Source organism: Falco cherrug, chromosome 4, assembly GCF_023634085.1.
Source record: "Falco cherrug isolate bFalChe1 chromosome 4, bFalChe1.pri, whole genome shotgun sequence".
Taxonomy (NCBI): domain Eukaryota; kingdom Metazoa; phylum Chordata; class Aves; order Falconiformes; family Falconidae; genus Falco; species Falco cherrug.
Window position 1 is genome coordinate 76,674,791 of NC_073700.1, and position 19,123 is coordinate 76,693,913.

The 19,123-nt window shown below is 43.0% G+C and overlaps 1 protein-coding gene across 1 annotated transcript in view; it reads right to left on the minus strand.

The window, feature by feature from the left end:
- The window catches only part of CALCR (calcitonin receptor), a 77,912-nt gene that overhangs the window by 15,405 nt on the left and 43,384 nt on the right, over positions 1 to 19,123 (minus strand). Inside the window, exons 7-10 of the mRNA XM_005432175.3 lie at positions 11,556 to 11,709; positions 5,892 to 5,952; positions 5,720 to 5,786; positions 2,936 to 3,154 (exon numbers count right to left, since the gene is read on the minus strand). Of these exons, the coding sequence (XP_005432232.1) occupies positions 2,936 to 3,154; positions 5,720 to 5,786; positions 5,892 to 5,952; positions 11,556 to 11,709 (501 nt within the window). The remainder of the gene's footprint in view (positions 1 to 2,935; positions 3,155 to 5,719; positions 5,787 to 5,891; positions 5,953 to 11,555; positions 11,710 to 19,123) is intronic.

Sequence of the window (19,123 nt, forward strand, 5' to 3'; positions counted from 1 at the left end):
TGCTTTGCTTTGCTTGTGCAGCTTTTGGTTTACCTATTAAACTGTCCTCAACTCAACCCACAAATTTTCTCACTCTTACTCTTCTAGTGGAGGGGAATGAGTGAGCAGCTGTGTTGGGCTTAGCTGCCAGCTGGGGTTAAGCCACAACATAAGGGTAGAAATATCTTTCTTTTCCCTGGTGCAATCTTCATTTCAGCAAAGTCTGGAGACTGAAAAGCTGATATTGGTGATGATGAGGGGAGATAGTAATCTCGACTTTTATAGGATCCATGGGAGGCTGGGTGGCTGGGCTAGAAAAGTACAATCATTCATATCTGCAACACAAAAACAGTCTTCAAATTTTTTTGTCATTTACACATCTACTTTACCAATCTGTTACGAAGAATCTGGCCTGTGTAGTGAAACAGACACAAGCTGATACAGGGGAAGCAGGCATGCAGTGCTTTTGAATTGTTCATATAGTTGTATTTGAAAAAACACTTCTGCTTAAAATGGTGAGCATTGATGGCAGTATTACAAAAAGTGCAGGACAATTCAAAACCAGACTGGCTTCTGTTATTCAAAAATGATTTCAGCAGAGGAAACCTAGCACACAACATCTTGATGTGTTGTTTTTCAACAGGGAAAACTGAAATAAATACAATTACACAGCTTCTTGTGGGAACAAAATCTTTCTCATTCATCATCTTCAGTCCTCTGATTTTTACAATAGACTGCAGTGCTTGTTTGCACCATTTCTGTGTACGTGGATGATGTAACTAATATAGCAAATCATTGCGCTCACTTAGAGCAGTGCTGTGCTGTTGAAAAACTGTTTCTCTGTTCTAGAAAAGGCATAAAAAATAATAATTTAACCAGTGCAGAAATGGAGAATGTACTGTATTTTCCATCAAAAAAAATCATAATTGCTCCCATACTGCCTGCTTGTATATGCCTGACATGCCACAGGATGCAAAAACTAACAGACTGCTGCTAGTTTACGGAGAGCAGGCTGCGCTGCGGTTTATGGGAGCGCAATAGCCAGCAGGGAAGCACAGGCATTACACAAGCTAATACACTATCTGCTAACTCCATAATCAGTCCTAGAAGAAAACAAGCACCAGAGGAGCGATTATATGCAGTTGGCAATCTTAAATATGCATACAAGAAATGTTTTAGAAACGATTAAGAAAGCTTATTTCAGAATACAATTAAAAATCCACTCTAGGTACAGGAGGGAGCATCACATTCAGCTGAAGTTAGAGGACAACTGCATAGCGCTCTTGAAAGGCCAAATTTTACATGCTGGTGTGAAGCACACTGAGATTATATTGCAAAGGTGTCAAGAGCTCTTCTGTGAGGACTGCATTGCTGCCCTGGCTCAGGGACGGCCCTGGGTGGGCTGTCACCCCCCAGTATGCCCGGTGGCCTCTCTGGGCACAGCAGCAGCAGGGCACAGGAAACCCTCACAATGTGTCCCCACCTGCATCCCCAGCACCATCTCCACTGTTGAAATGGAATAAAATGTATTGGCAGGCAGTGATCGGGGTCACCGAGCCACGCAGAGACACCCATTCCCAGTGCCTGGGACATGGGCAGAAGGAACCCATCAGAGATGAAACTCTCCCTCCATGGATCCCTCCCTCATCTAATCTCATCCATCAGTACAACAGTTTCACGAGAGTTTGGTTTTGTTTCTGGTTCCATTTTGACTTTGCTTTGGTGACTTTCTATTGCATAATGGCCATAATTAGGATTGTTAATTAATATAACATTATTTTTTTAATTCTCCTACAACCTCACAGGATTTGAAAGATGTTTTAGGAGTAAAATGATTATTGTAACACACTATCTTATCCTAACTTGCTAAAACTGTAAGCAACTTGTCACCAGAAAGCTTATTTGGAGATACTCCTTCATCACTCTTAAGAGCAATGAAGTGACAATACAGGTAACAATAGAAGAAACAGACTCTCATTCATTTTAAGCAGAACTGTACTATAAGATTGCACACACTGCAAAAACAGACCTATAACTTCAGTCATTCTATGTATGCAGCAGCATGCTCACCCACAGTTTTGAAGGGATAAGGACAATAAACAGAAAATGTAAACTAAGGTGACAGGACACATAGATTTTGGTAGCATGATTTATCACTCCATTTAAGGAAAAAGCACCATTGATTTTTTTTTAAAAGCTTTTTTCTTACTACAACATTAAATAATTCTGCATTTAGCCTCTGTATGAAAGGAAACAAGAAGTGGGTTACTGTACTCATCCATGTTGACCACTATTCACAAATGCATTAGAAATCCGCCTTTCCTAGTCAATACAGGGCTGGCTATATTACAGTCATTAAACCAGATAACAAAGCATTTAAAGTCACTTAGGTTTGTTTTGTTTTTAAAAGAAAAGAAACCAGACTTACTGAATGATGCTGTATTTTCAAAGCATTTATGAAATCAAAATGTCAGTCACATATTTTTATTTCAACTGCCTAATAATGGAATTTTAACTCCTAAGTGAAGCTTCATTGTCGCAGTCTTTTCCTCTGTGTGTTGGCATTCCCTCTGTGTAACAGTTTGCATACACACCTAATTTTAATGTTAAACTCACAGCACCAGTTTTCAGGCAATTTGAACACTTCAACAGAAATCGTGTTGGAACTTGAAAGCCCTCTGTGATCTCAGTTTTCTCTCCCTAGTTTAGAAATGGTGCCAACTGATCATTTTTTGCTACACTTTTCATTGTTTCCCCTATCTTGTGGTTGTTCTTTATGCAGTGGTGCTACTTGTGCAAAAGCAGATAATCCAATAACATGAAAATGGTTGTAAAAGAACTGCAAAACCATGGTCATTCTCAGTTTCGGGTCAAAACAACTGGCAACAGCATTTTCGGCTAAATTAACTTAACAGCAACACCTCACCTAAGCTGAAGTTGCTATTATGTAACGTACCTGGTAATGCATTAATATATGCATGATGTAATCATATATTTCTCCAGCAAGTCGGTTTTCTGGTCTCCAGGGAATAATAACAAACTGAATTCCTAGTAAGGGCACCAGGATTAAAGTGGCTCTGACAGCTTTCATGTACATGTTGGACTCAGCACGGTGGGTATCTCTCAGCTTTGTCACCAAAACTCGGACAATGTTAAGCAAAAAGAAAAAATTGACCTGCAAAATCAAAGCCATTGTAGGAGAAAGCATTCACATTAAAAAAACATTCAAAATAAAAATACAATAAAAATGCACATAAATGGCAGTAAAATGTAACTTTCTAGCTTTATTGTGGCTCATAACAGGCAGTTCCTTGGGAATCAGGCCTTGGAAAGTACCTTGAATGCCTTCAGAAAAGAGATATTAAGCTGCTCTACACACTTCCCTTGGGGAGCCTGCATGGATGTTTCAGGCAGGCAGGCAGGATCAGTTCTAGGAAGCACTGGCTGTTTTGACACTGATGTGGGCAAATTCAGGATTTCCAGGGAACAATTAATCTCATTTTTATGTTTAAAGCTTAAATGGGATGGATGAATTGTCCCCTAGGAGTAACCATGTCTCTCTTCTGAATCTGAAGATCACCCGGGTATCTTGCTTCAGTCCACACTGAAGATGTCTGCAGCCCGGTGAGACAAACCCCAGTGTGTCCCTGGGCACACGGGACCTTTGGGGGCACACAATTTCTCTGGGAATGTGGTCCAGCTTACACAGGCCAATCCATCAGGCTGGTGTATAAGCAGGGGAACCAAGGCTGCCCTTGAGATAAACCTAGGCTGCCCCTTGCTTCCACCAGACTGCACGGACCCCGTGGCACATTTTTACCCACAGGTAAAAGGTAACACTTGCTGGCTTAGGGCTAAAATACCAGACACTTCAGAGAGTTTTGCCCCTGGCCCTTACAGTCAGCAATATGCAGTATTTCAGCATCTCATCTCCTCAGTCATTTCTGAAAATCTGAGTCCAGCTGTGGGTGCTCAGCATACAGAACCTGCTCGTGACCCTGGCTCCACAGAGAGCTCCTTGCGGGATGTGCTGAGAGCCTGTGAAGGCACAGGGAAGGCAGACCCAGGTTGACAACGAGCCCAGTGAGGACCTTGGGGACATCCTAGGCACCACAGACATTCTCTCTCCAGTGTACCCTATCACTCTTTTCCACATTGTTATAGTAATATCAGGCACCTAAGCTTCAGAAATTTAATGGACTTTTTTTTTCAGATGATTTTTTTTAAATAAGTATGTAGGCTACATAACTCACGTAGATATTTTCGTAGTCCAAATTCCTTAGATATATGAGAAATTTCAGTTGAAACTTTCAGAACAATAAAATGTGAATCAGTAAGCTTTGATATAGCATTTCATCACTTCTTAACTACTGAAAGACCTTTCAACTGTTTTACATTTGTGTTCTACTGGAAAAAAAGGAATAAATGACTCCTGAGGTACCATTCAGTGTAAAATCTAAACCTTATTCTCCACCTTGCTCTGACTTCACTCACTCTGCTTAACAGTCACTTTTAGAATTTCTGGAAGTAACTGTGAAAAGTGGAAAGACAACTTTATGAAGGTAAAAATCCTCAGCTTTCCTGAGTCATCTGTCACTATAGGATTTTTGTAGCAAATCATGCAGGATCTTCTGTAGACGTTGCCATCTTCATAAGAAAAATAAGACTGTGAATGGCATAAGCACAAGACATATTATAATGCCTTATTTTGAAAAGTGTTAAAGATTGGCCTTTTTCCATAAAAAACAGTCACTGCTTTATTTCTTTGTAACTAAGATGAGACTTGGAGCATGGTGATAAAAATAAAGGTTGAATGGCCTCTCCCAGAAGTGAGGTAGCATTACAACAGCAGAAGCAATCAAGATTGAACCAGTAAACCTATAACAGATGTGCTTCTAAACAGCATACGATATGGCAGGGAGGAATGGACTTCCTCACATTGCTGATGTGCAAGACTCTTCTCAGGAAAGGGTAGAATGATTTTCAGGTTTTCCAGCCATTAGATGGAAAGTTGTTTCTTTATTCAAAGATGTTCCCAGTATTCACCACCTTACTGTTTGATCTCCGAGGTAGTTACTGCAGGTACGTCCATGCAGATGTCTGCAAGCAAGAGGCAGCTCAAAAGCTGCAAGTGCAGCTTGGGCGACACATTGAGGTGAGCTTGGGTCTAATAAAACCCCTTCTGTACCTTTCAGGAAGGTCAGCGTTACTGTGCAAAAGAGCACCACTGGCATACAAGATGCTCTATGTATATATATTGCTGAGCTGCACTTCAGATCTTGCCCTCCTACTCAGACTGCCCAGCTCGGTCCCTTCCTGGGACTAGTTTAGCTCCCTACCTTGGGACCACATCAGTTCAATGACCAGTAAAACTCATGCTGAGCGACCAGGCTGCACTCAGCTCACACCAGCTAAGGCATAGCTAAATGCCTCATTGATGTCACATAAATGTAGTAAATTGGTCACAAATAAGTTACACTGGGAGAGAATGACCTCCCTGATTTTCAAAAACAGTTAGTGATTCTCTACCTCAAAATCTGATTCTTTACTGGGAGGTCCCTTTACAGGACTTGTTTTTGAGAACTGTTGAGAACCTGTCCTTGTAACTCTGAGTAGAGAAAACCTCTAGTTACTTCTGAGTTTTGACCAAAATATTAAAGTACAGAAACTTCTATTCTGTACAGGTTAACAGCATTCGTAAACTAATTATTAAACTGTTGACAGCAAATAATATTCTTACCAATAAAGCTGCCATTACAGGTCCGTGAACAATATAGAGCAAGTGTGTGTCAACACTCATCCAGCAGCTGGAGGGGAAATATACCATTAAAATTTATTATTAACTCAAAATGTGTTACACAGTTAAATAGAACACAGAACTTTGTTCCTTTAAAAACAGACATGTTACTCACTTGTCATTGAAGTATCTGGCTCTTGCAACAGCATGAATAGATGCTGGCACTAAAGGGAACCCTGAAATGATTAAAGTTATAGATCAGTCTTGGTATTTTTTTGTTTTGAATTTCATGTGTCAAACACACTAGGAAGTTTCTTGTCCACAACACATGTATGCAAAATCACAGCTTTCAGGGAAGAACCGCAATCCCATCACACTCAGGGCCCTAGCATAACCTTGATGGTGAGATGCAACAAGGGAATAATGTTCAAAGCAGGTCAAAAGAAGCCGCAAAGCCCAGCTGCTGCCCCCCCGCCGTGCTGCTGCAGGGTGTGCAGGGAAGGGTGTGAGCACACAGTGTGGGAAAGGTGCCAGGATCATTCAGTTCTCAGCAGAGTATTCCCTCGGGACACTTGTGAAAACCATGTAAATCACTGTTAGGCAAGAGAGACACATTAACTCACACGACAGATACAAAGCAATAAACAACAGAGCAAGGAGCTGCTCTTTTGGAGCCTATGGCAAGAGAAAATGTTTGGAGTCAGGAGGTCTTCTGGAGGATGGGGATTTGTGATATTTTCTGAAGGTTCTCAGCCTCTGTGCTGCCAAGCCCATCCCATCTCAGCTGGGAGTGAAGCTGTGGATACCATAAATCCACATCTCCTGACTTACCTGTGCAGCCTCAGGGGAGGCCACTGCTCTGACGGGGAACTGACAGGAGCAAATTTGCACTGGGCCAAAGGCTTGGTAACATGCCATGTTTAACAAACTGCAAGCCTCAAATTCTTATTTCCAGTCTGATATTAAGAGTGACAATCTGGTTCATTCCTGTCCATCTTCCTTCAGCTTGCTTGTATGTTGTGTCCCTCTCCAACAGGCTAGAAACCTGGAACTGGGCAGTCTGCGCTGTACTGACCCCAGTTTGCACAACCTTGCACATGCAGACAGAGGCCGGTGCGGAGATGACCTACTGCTTCATCTGGTCTGTGCAGAGAGCTCTGTGGACACCTTTGGTGTTACTGCTGTGTCTTCCCTATAAACCATGGTCGTTTCTTCTGAGCTTTGGATATTTTATAATTATAAATCAAAATGTGTGAAAACGTCCTGCTGATACCATGATTAGTCACAGCGGGAAGAACATGGTTCCTCGTTTCTTTGGGTGTTAGTATTTTCATAAACCGTTTTAGACAGAGACTCCCCAGCCAAATTCTGGGGAAATCTCACCCCAGAGCACAGGCCAGCCAATGCTGGAGTGAGAATAAGGTCAAAAAAGTATCTAAATAGGACACTGATGTCTCCAGGTATCTTTAAGCAACAGCTACTTTACTGCCAAAAAAAGTTCTTGCTGCAGTTTACCTTGGGAGGACAACATGGCTGTGGGAGAACAAAATGGATTGCCCTCTCCTTTATGTATCGTTAGAAAATCATTACTTGGCCTCTGGCTTCAGTATGCCTTTTTTTGGGTGATGATGCACGATAAAACAACAAAAAGCTCAGAACTGAAAGAAAGGAGCTTCTAACCTCAGGGTGAGCTTATGGGATTGACAGCATGAGAAAATCCTTTTGATTTGGAAATGGAGCAAGCCCGGGCCAGTTTTGTTGACAGACAGATTGAAGTGCAATTTTTAAGGGGCCTTTCTGTAATAGCAAAAATTATTCATCTGAAGGCTCTGGCCTGGAATAGTGCAAGTACAGGACTCCACGTGACGCCAAAGGTCCTTTTTTCTTCTGCTAAACACATTAGCCTAGAATACCTGGCTCAACAAATTCACAAGCAAATCTTAAGAACACGATGGAAAGTTACAGGGTAAGAAGCTCATGACTTTTTATGGCTCAAATTCCCATCTGCAGGCTGGATGGGCTCTTCTAGGGCTAGATGTTGCTCTTCTCTTGTAAAGGGCCAAAAGGCAGAGAGTTAATGAGAAGTGGAGCATCAAAGTCAGTTGGGTCCTGGTGGCACAACATGTATCGCTCCAGGGGCCTGACAACACGTGGTGAGCAGTGAGTAACCTAGAAAAGGCTTTACCCCAGCCATCCCAGGAAAAGATATGACGTATCCCTTTAGGTCATGCCAGGTCCTTCATGGCACAAACTGACAATTAATTGTATTTCCAGCTGAATTTGGAAGGCACCTTGTTTTAGCACTGTCCAAATAAATCATTCCCTTTTCACTTCTACGTGGATGAAGCTGCCTGAAGCAGCCCGCAGAGTGGACTGGCACTATGATGGGCACATTTGTTGCTGTTTTCTTGCCCTGCATAAGGGTGATTTCCTGACCCAGTGAAACAGTAAATGAGAAATGACATCCCCAGAGAAGGGGTTTCCTGAAGGCATCAACCTTGAAACACACCTGTCCATGAGAGATTCCATCCGATCACCTTAAACCTTTCATAAAGTGTTTTATATTTGCTCAGATTTTTATTTTTCTTATAAAGCTATTTTACAAATGTCATTAGTGGTTCTTCCAAATAAAATAATCTAGGTGTCCTCACATAGGGATTAGTTATAACAATGAATAATGAGTCACTTCACCTTGCATTGTACATTTACCTTGATCTTTTGAATTGTAATTCAGAGCACAGCCTGCTCTGCTTGCTCTGCATTGCCCTTTGGAGAAGTGTATCTCCATTGATTAACATAGCTGCATGTTTAATGTAACTACTGCTTCTGGAATCAGTGAAATTAGACTGATTTATGCAAACTTAAGGGCTGGCCAGATAGTCCTGATTAGATAATTTTGCTATTAATGATTACTACCTTAGTTAGGAGGTGCTAATGACTATTACTTGTTTTGTAGAAGTATTCATCTAGTTTCATTAAAAAAGGCTGCAGGCTTCATAGTGAAGAGTTGAGTCCATTTTTTATTAACCTTTTCCTTCTCAAGATATTATCATCCTATTACCACAGCCACCACCCTATTTATTTTTCAGGCAATGCTGCAGATACTGATGAGTATCTTATCAGATAACTTCACTGAATTACTCACCATGATGCTAGTGCCTTTCTCAGCAACAGTACAGCTAGCTCACAAGCTTTCACTGCAGGCTACCTGTCTCAGTTGCATTAAATTGCACTGCCTAAATTGAATGTCACCTGAAAAAAATACGTTTCTGACCATTGTCCTCTTGTATGATTGGATATGGAATGACACTATTTTGGGAGGGCTTATGCTGCAAGACATGAAAAGGGAACAAGTTCTATCTGGAAGGAAATGTTTAAAATGACTCTTTATATAGGGCTGCCATTTCAAAAGCACAGCCCTATCAGACTTTGTATATTCAAATATTCTGAACAATGAAAACTGTGATAGCACAGTTGCTTGCTCCATGAGGGCTCAGTGATTTAGACTGACAAAGTCCAGAAACCTTGGCTCAGTTTTGGGTTCTTCAGGGAAGTTTTCTTCATTTAAGAGCTAATGGTGTTCCACATAGTTTTAATTCTAAGAGCATAACAGGTCACTCTCTTCTCAGAAAAGATATGATTCTCATAAGAAAAAAAGAGTGATTATATTATCATTAAAAAAAAAAAAAAAAGGGAGAAAAGGAGTTCTTACGCGTGGAAACTTCTCTGGCCCTGTAATCCATATAAACTAGAAAATCATGATAATTTTCTAGGTATCTAATGTAGGTATCCAGGCAGCACTAAGCCTTATACCATGAGAAGAAAGTTAGTTACCAGTCTTTTAAATGAAAATACAAACAGTGGAAGAACAACTTTCCACTTTGCTATTACTGCCTATGTAGGACCTGATATTGAATGCCTAACTAGTGGTTGAAGTCAGAGTTTTAAAGTTCTTCAGAACACTCAGAACTGGGTCATTTTTCTGTGATCTAATTAATTCCTAATTTTTCTCTGTTTAATCAGTAGGGCTGTTTCTTATCTTCCTGCTGTAAATGAAATAATGTTAAACAAGTATAACATCTCCAAAGAGAGGCAAAATATAGAGTTGTCCTGGTTTTGGCTGGGACAGTTAATTTCCTTCTTAGCAGCTGGTGCAGTGCTGTGTTTTGGATTTGGTGTGAGAACAATGTTGACAGCACACTGATGGGTTTGGTTGTTGCTGGGTGATGTTTATACCAAGTCAAGGACTTTTCAGTTTCTCAGGCCCTACCAGCAAGTGGGCTGGAGGGGCACAAGGAATTGGGAGGGGACACAGCCGGGACAGCTGATATGAACTATCCAAAGGGATATTCCATATCATAGAACGTCATGCTGAGTATATATAAACTGGGGGAGAAAGAAGAAAGGGGGGACATTCAGCATTATGGCATTTTCTTCCCAAGTCACCATTATGCGTGATGGAGCCCGGCCTTCCTGGAAATGGCTGAACCCCTGCCTGCCCATGGGGAGCTGTTAATGAATTCCTTGTTTTGCTTTGATAGCATGCATGGCTTTTGCTTTACCTATTAAACTGTCTTTATCTCAGCCCACGAGTTTTCTCACTTTTACTCTTCTGATCCTCTCCCCCACCCCACCGTGGGGGGAGCGAGCAAGCAGCTGTGCGGTGCTTGGCTGCTGGCGGGGGTTAAACCGCGACAAGCATAAATTCTGCCTGCTTCAGACTGGGATTGCAAGAGATGAATACAAGCGACCATCCCTAAGTGCAGTGGGACAATGGATAAAGGTCCACCATTTACTGCACAGCTGCACCAGTGGTTTCAAGATATGGGGACTGGCTTGTAAGAAACTGGAATAAGGCCAGAGATTCATGGTTCCCAAACTGGGAAAAAGCTCTTGATAATGATTTTCTATCAACACTGATGTGGACTGGATATACAATAGTGATTGAAATATGAAAGAGACTGCACTCCATTGTAATATAATGGCTGTATTTATATGGCCTTTTATTGGAACAGATAGTCCAAAGGATAAATATATGTTATTGCTACTAATTAAAAGGCAAGGGATCCCTTAATGAAAACAGAAGAGATATGCTTATTTGGAGATGAAGGACTGACCTAGGCATGGTTCCTTGAGCAATATGCATGCAACTACATGCAGTTTGCATTCACAGTGTATGGGTTTGTAACATCTCTTATGGTATATAATTGAGATTTGCTTATTGACACCTGACATTTTCAGAGAAATATATTTCTCTGAAATGCTCTAGAGATCACTGTTGGACAAAATGAGCCCTGGCAGCAGAGTCATTACCTACTCCTGTGTAGGTAAAATTGCATCTTTAAAACAATGTCTGCCAGAATATATCTGATACTGGATTCACTTCCAGAGAAATTCTGGTTTCTCTTTCTGTATGCTGTGTTTTTTCACTTTGGGAAACATAGATACTGATCTTCCCTCTTCTCCATTCCAAAAAAAATATACTTTTAAAAGTACTGTTACAGATTAATATTTTTTATATAAAGTGACAAAAATAGACCACTTTTGTTGAGAAAAGAGATGTGTTTGGATAGAAATCTGTTTTTCTCCCAAAGTTTTGCTTAACAAAACATAAGCATTTCTTCCAACAAATCCCAAGATGCAACAAATAATGGATACTGACTCCTGCTGATTTTTGTAAGTCTCTAGGCCCACCCAAACAAATGCATTCGAATGTAGGACACAAGAACTCAATCTTAAGCTATGATCAGCAGTATAAATATAATAATTCAGATATATAAGCGCTAGCAGAATTTAAACATCTAAAAGAACTGACCACCTTGCTACAAATTATACATACCCCAGCCCAAGAGGTAATACCAGTGCAAACGCTGCTCTTCAGCAAACACTGCCACCACAATCAATGTGTGAAGATAAATGCCTTCGCAGAGCATCCAGAAGTAGTTGCAGCCCAACATGTACTGATGGAAGAACTGCAGCACTTTGCAGCTTACCTGTTAGACAAACGAGATAATGTCACACACCTGACCAGCATTTTGCATTTAAGCAGGCAAAGACAAATATTACTGATAGGCTGTAAGCAGCAGTGCGGAACAAAAATCCCCAGCTCTTCCTGGGTTTGTTCAGTACCTATCAGTGACAGGGATTTAAAACTCTTAGAAATGAGATGAATGGAATAAATGGCCCTCCCACAATAGAAAAAAAGAATGATAATAGTACTCCAAAAAGTACCACTTAACAAAAAAAATCTTCAAAAGTTGGTACTCTGATGTTTTTTAAACAAGCAACTTGTTCTAGAAGCACAAGAAAGGCTTTGAAGATAACAGCAACTGAGAGCTCTGGTTTGTGTGTTTTCTTTTATTTTTCATCAAACTTTTCTAAGGTTTGTTCAGTTCTCACATCTGAGCCAGAGTCACTTACTCTTTAAACTGCACCCAGCTCTGAACTCAGGAAGAGCAAGTGCTGTTGGCAGTGGAGATTTTTTTTGGTAGGGTACCAGGGACATTAGCTTCACCTCTTTGCAAGAAGACAGCTTTACGTTGTTTTGTCCAAATGACAAAGCAACACATGGAGCTAAACAGAGCCAGTGAAGCTGGGAAGTGGTTCCTGCCTGAGGTTCAGATAAGGTTGCAGACATAGACCTTGACAAGAGACTGTGGCTTCAAGATGCTGGGAAGCGGGCAGATAGTGGAGTGAAGCATGTTGTGTCCACTTCTGGAGAGCCAGCTGGTGTGGGACAATGCTGTTCCTCTTCTGAGAGGATCTCATGTCCATCCGTCTCCTCAGAGAGGGCAATGAAGTCTTCCATGTGGGCTTCCATGCCACCAGCACACAGGAGGGCCAGGAGGAGTGGGAAAGTGTTGCTGTGCTGGCAGAGACCCACTGCTCCTGGGGGAGCACCACATGCTACTTGGAAATCTGAGGTCACAGCAGTGATGGCAAAATGACAGTCATCATCTGTGGCCGCAGGAAAATATTCCTTCCCCATAACTTCTGCGGATGTTTTCCAAACTGATGACCTGGGCTGTAAGAGATGTCTTCAGGATTTACTTGTCTCTTTGAAGAGACATTTTGGCAGTTCAGCAGGTAGAGGACTGCATGTTCTGCACCTGTCTGGACTGCCCCTCTAGAGCAGAAAAGCTGGTTAGCCATCCAGTGCACCACCTTCTGTTGCTGAAAAGCATTCCCAAAGCAATTGCCTGAACGCGTGCATTTAGTTCTGTTTCAATATTTGCAGTGCATCTTGCTACTTGTGAAAATATAGGATTATTGATAGGTTAGGATATAGGATTCTGACAGGATTGACTTGAAGGACTGATTTTTATTTTTGGTGATTCATTTTTTCTGCTCATAACACAAAGCAAAGCAGACAGTCACATCTTTGTTGACACCACACATCAACAGGTTTTACAAAGTATGCCCACAAAGGGTTGTACAGTGGTTTGAAAAGGTTAAAAAAACCAAAAGAAAAAAAAAGAAAAAGGAAGAAGTTTTTGCTACTTTTTCTGTTGATGAATGTGTTCACTAAGGTTCTTAAATAATCCTTGGACTGCTTTTCACAGGTCTGGGTCAATATGTTTCCTGCCCTGTTCCCTCAAACGTGCCCAACGCCCCCTCCCAGCTGGTGGCTGGCCTTTCTCACTTCTCTCCTTATCAATCAACCACCCCCAAGGGGCTGCCTTGAGTGACAGGTGCTTCCCAAGGGCTGCACACACATTCAGGTGGCACCTTCCCCAGCCTCTAAAAAGTCAGCAAACTTTCTGAGCCATCACAGCAGCTTTCCAGACAGGTTTGATAAAATCCACCACATCCCACGTTTGGTCTGGGCCAGCCCCATGCTCCCCTGCAGGGATCTCCTTGGAGGAGCTGCAGGTCAGGGGTTGACCGGAGAGCTCAAGGCATCATTTTCCCAGTAGCTCTGGCAGGAGTGACTCGGGGTGCTGGCACCTTGTGCACAGGCTGGTTCTGCTCCTGCCAGTGCCAAGGTTGCCCCAGTTTTCCATCCAGGCACTGAGGCTCTGGGAACGGTCTTGTGCTGCGACTGGCAGCTGGAGGGGAGCAGAGCATGGCCAGTGAGTTCTGCAACAAAATCCACAGTACGTTCTCAAGCCTGTCATTTTAACTTAATGCTTTCACCATTTCATATTGCCGAACTAAAAGGGAGACGACTACGGAGTGCCCTTGCTTCTCCCTGGCAGCTGTTTGCAGGGTTCACTGGCTCACTGAGCAGACAGGGTGAACCCTGCTTCAGTTGTTTGAACTAAGTCAGTCTTTGCTGGAACTTTCACCTGTAGCTCAAACAAATGCACACACAGAAAGCACACTGCCTGAGTACTACATACCTAAACTCATTTACTTCATTTCCTCAACATTTCTTCCTCTCCTGTACCCTCCTGTGAACTGTCACTTGTGGCTTTAAAAATGAAATCATATACTTGTCTTCTAGAGTAATGGCCAAACAGACAGCTCACAACTCTTTAGAGGAATCTACTCACTTCCTACGCAGTAAGTTAAAGTAGTAAGAATACCATTGGCAAAACATTAAGGATGGGTGTGGTAAGTACTCAGATCTGTATCACGTTACTTTGAGAATGAATCTGAAAAAGGTAGCATAAAGAGTTTAAGCATAATGCGCTGAGATAGGTAATGATAAATTCAACTAATCAAACTACAGCAAAAATCAACCTTTGCTTTGGATGAGCTAAGAAACGCAGCATGTTTCATCTGTGGCTAAGTGATGCTATGAAAATATTTTTGTACAATCAAAAGAGAGTGGTTTTCTTAGGTCAGAGCAGGTAAAAGAGAAGAACCTGTTCCTGGTGAGAACTGGATTCACGCATGATACAAATAAAACATGACAAATGTAACCAACATCTCAGTGTACATTAGTCTTCGCTGGGAAAACTGCAGAACTAGTAAGTTTTAGGAAGTGTTTATTCTTACAGAAACAAGTAAAACAAAACTGCAAGATGATCCAAAGCAAATCTTCCACCTTTTCCATTCTTGGTAACTGACTAATTGCTAACTTTGAGATAAAAAACCACATCTGGGGGTTCAGTCTTCTGCTGAAAGCAAAATGTTTTCTTGCATGTTCTTTGAGGCAGAGGCTCTGTCCTTGTTGTGTCTTGTACAATATGCAGCACGGTCCAACCCAGGGCTAGACTGCTTCCCGCCTGCTGGAAATACCACACAGCGGAGAGGAAACTGTGTGGGAGGTCCCTGCAGCATGTGGAAGATACCTGCCTGACACAGCCGGCCAGTGAGCCAGCCAGGGGAGATGCCCCACTGGACCTGCTGTTTACAAACAGGGAAGGTTTGGTGGGTGATGTGGAGGTCAGAGGAAATCTTGGGCATAGCGATCATGAGTTGATAGAGTTTCCAATTCTGAGAGAAGCGAGGCAGCAGAATCACTACCTTGGCCTTCCCAAGGGCTGAGTTTGGCCTGTTGGGGGCCTGGTTGACGGAGTCCCTTGGGAGGCAGTCCTGAAGGGCAAGGGGTCCAGGAAGGCTGGGCATTCCTCAAGAAGGAAATCTTAAAGGTGCAGGAGCAGGTTGTCCCCATGTGCCGAAAGGTGAGCCAGTGGGGAAGGTGACTGGCCTGGCTGAACAGAGCTTCGGCTGGAACTCAGGGGGAAAAAATTGTTTACCACTCTTAGAAGAAGGGGCAGGCAACTCTGGAGGACCACAAGGATGTCACAAGGTTATGCAGGGCACAGATTAGAGAGGCGAAAGCCCAGATGGAACATGGGCTGGCTACTGCCATAAAAAGATAACAAAAAAAGTTGTTACAAATTCATTAGAAACAGGAGGGCCAAGGAGAATGTGCCCTTTATTGGACACGGCAGGGGACATTGCCATAAGAGATGAGGAAAAGGCTGAGGTACTTAACGCTTTCTTTGCCTCAGTCTTTAATAAAAAGATGAGCTTCCCTCTGGGTACTCAGCCCCCTGAGCTGGAAGACAGGGACAGGGAGGAGCAGAATGAAGTCCCCACAGTCCAGGAGGAAGAGGTCAGTGACCTGCTGCTCCGCTTAGACACACACAGGTCTATGGTGCCGGATGGGATCCACCAGAGGGTACCTAGGGAGCTGACAGAGGAGCTCACCAAGCCACTCTCCATAATTCATCAACAGTCCCGGCAAACTGGCGAGGTCCCAGACACCTGGATGTTAGTCAATGTGATGTCCATCTACCAGAAGGGCTGCAAGGAGAATCTGGGGAACTACAGGCCTGTCAGCCTGACCTCAGTGCTGGGGAAGGTTATGGAACAGATTATCCCAAGTGCCACCACACAGCATATGCAGGGCAACCAGGGGATCAGGCCCAGCCAGCACAGGGTTATAAAAGGCAGGTCCTGCTTGATGAACCTGATCTCCTTCCATGACAAGGTGACCTGCCTAGTGGATGAGGGAAAGGCTGTGGATGTTGTCTACATGGACCTTAGTAAAGCCTTTGATCAATGGGCCGAGGCCAGTTGTATGAGGTTCAGCAAGGAGAAGTGCTGGGTCCTGCACTGGGGTCACAACAGCCCCACACAACACTACGGGCTTGGGGAAAATGGCTGGAAAGCTGCCTGGTGGGAAAGGACGTGGGGGTGCTGGTTGACAGCCGGTTGAACATGAGCCAGCAGTGTGCCCAGGTGGCCAAGAAGGCCAACAGCATCCTGGCTTGTATCTGAAACAGTGTGGCCAGCAGGACTAAGGCAGTTATCATCCCCCTGCACTCAGCACTGGTGAGACCGCACCTCAAACACTGTGTTCAGCTTTGGGCCCCTCACACCAAGAGGGACATTGAGGTGCTGCAGCGTGTCCAGAGAAGGGCAAAGAAGCTGGTGAAGGGTCTGGAGCACAAGGCTTATGAGGAGCGGCTGAGGGAACTGGGGGTGTTTAGTCTGGAGAGGAGGAGGCTCAGCAGGGATCTTATCGCTCTCTACAGCTGCCTGGAAGGAGGCTGTAGGCAGGTGGAGGTTGGTCTCTTCTCCCCAGATAACAAGCAGCAGGACAAAATAAAATGGCCTCAAATTGCACCAGGGGAGGTTTAGCTTGGATATTAGGAAAAATTTCTTCACTGAAAGGATCGTCAAGCATTGGAACAGGCTGCCCAGGGAGGTGGAGGAATCACCATCCCCAGAGGCATTTGAAAAACATGTAGGTGCAGGCTTGGCAACATGGTTCAGTGATGGACTTGGCAGTCCTGGGTTAATTGTTGGAGCTGATGATCTCAAATGTCTTTTCCAACCTAAATGAGTCTATAATTCAAAGGATTATCCCAGCACCTTCATGCTATGAGAGTAAATTGTCATGAGCACCCAGTCTATGGGTGTGCAGGTGACTGAAGCTAGTGGATTTTAATTCATGAGTAGACAGGCTGAGAGGAAATAGCTGGTTCTTTCTAGCGCAGCCCAGTAACTGTTGCTCAGGCTGGTGTGCCTGTCTCCTAAACAGAGGAATAAACAAATGCTCCTGTTTTCAAGAGCCTGGAGACAGCATTGCAGTGCACAGCTTGGTGGCTATGTAGCAGGGAAAATGTGATACAATTATCATAGAAGCCCCCAAAGGCAGGTAACCACATAAGAAAGCAGCTCCTGTGTGGCTCTGGGAGGATGGCTAAGAATGAACCCTTTTTTGGCAAAATGCAGCCTGGCAAGAAACTCAATCTGCAAGCAAGGAGGCTGCCTCCTCCTACTTTGTCTCACTGCACTGTTGAACACAAAAGCTGAGCAAAGTTCTTTTAAAGATTTGCAGGAGAGCACCCAAGGAAAAATCTCCTTTATTAATTTTCCTTCCTCATGAAAGCAACTGGCAATGGCCTTAAATTCTGGCCGCTGAGAGGCAAAAGGGGTCAATAGGAATACAGCCAGTCATATTCCTCTCCCTTGCAAATCTTGCTAAGAGTCATGTAACTCTTGTGTACACCTTAGCTTCAAAAAAAAACACTTCAGAAAGATGCTGGAACCATTCAAAGAGAAGAAATAAAATAATTTATTCTCCTTTTAGAAGAAGGAGCTAGAACTGGTGTCTATGATGTTTTGCAGGATATACTGGCATATTATTAATACTGTTCATGTTCAAGTCCTGTTGAAGGAGTCCCAAAGGTCCATCTGCCTACGCAGGCCCCTGCAATTGCCCAGTAATGTAATTGGCATGCCAGTCTCCTCTGCTAATCCAGCAATCTCTCATCACATGCAATTGTCATTTCTCTGTTACGGCTTTCCTTGGTTATTGGTTAATAGCTTATGGAAAGAAAGCTGCAGCATTAATTACCATCACTACCCATTAGGGCAAATCAAAGCAAAACACTCAAGACTACATAAAACCCAGAATACCATCTTCACCAATAATAGCAATTTATATATATAACAATAATAATGTGAAATAAGCTGCTAATTGTTTTTGAGCAGGTCTTCCTAGTAATTCAGTCAAAGGACTGACTCAGTTTTGGCATTGGAAAGTTGTACAGATTCCTGCGCGCCCTCATTCCTGTGATGCTCTCCTGGGTGAACCAACTTAGGCTGGCAAGTTAGGAGGTCTGTTTTTCACCAGTCCTTACCAACTCCAGAGAGGCTGACCTGTGGAAAGTGAGGGTGGGATAGCCTTTTGGTCTGCAAAACAAAACCCCTCTCAAATGCTCACCATCCATTGAAATGCCCCCAACTGACATTTCAAATAAATTGTTAAAAATAAGCCAACCAAGGTTATCGATTCTAAACCAAGACAGCTATATGGACCATCACGACAGCTGTGCACTTCTTTGTTTAAAAGTAAATAAACCTATTTGACCATATTAGTCTGGTTCCTTTTCACCTTTGTAAACCTCCCCAGTGCACAGCAGTGAGGGACCCTCCTTGAGGAGAGTTTGTACTGCTTGCTACAGAGGCCAGACATGATTTGCTCAAATTCAGTTTGAAGGCAGTGCAATAACAATATATTCTCAGACATACTTAATTGTTGCGACGGAGAATAGACACAGTCACTCAATATGAGGGATCAGCAGACTTCGTTTATTGTCTCTTACAGTCACCTTTTATGCCTTCTTATAATTAGCTCATACATATTACAAAAGTTAAGCTCATTATTGGTTAGTTGCCTAAATACCAAGCCCGCCCCTAGTTTCTCTTCTGTAGTTATCTGTTCCCACCTGTAACATTCTTTTCCCACCGCGATCTTCCTGTTATTGTGTAACAAGAACAGCCAAAGACAGTGTATTTTGCTTTACTTCAGATAAGCTGAGAGCGATGTGCATTTTTGTTCAGCCAGCTGGACTATGTCTATGTGACCCTTTTCAGCTAGCCAGTTATCCACACTTAGCATTTTAAAGGAGCAACTTGAAGTTTGGTTACTGCCCTGCCTTACACTTTTTTTTTTTCTGGCTATTAGAACGCTATTCTATGAAAATATTCTTAAATTCC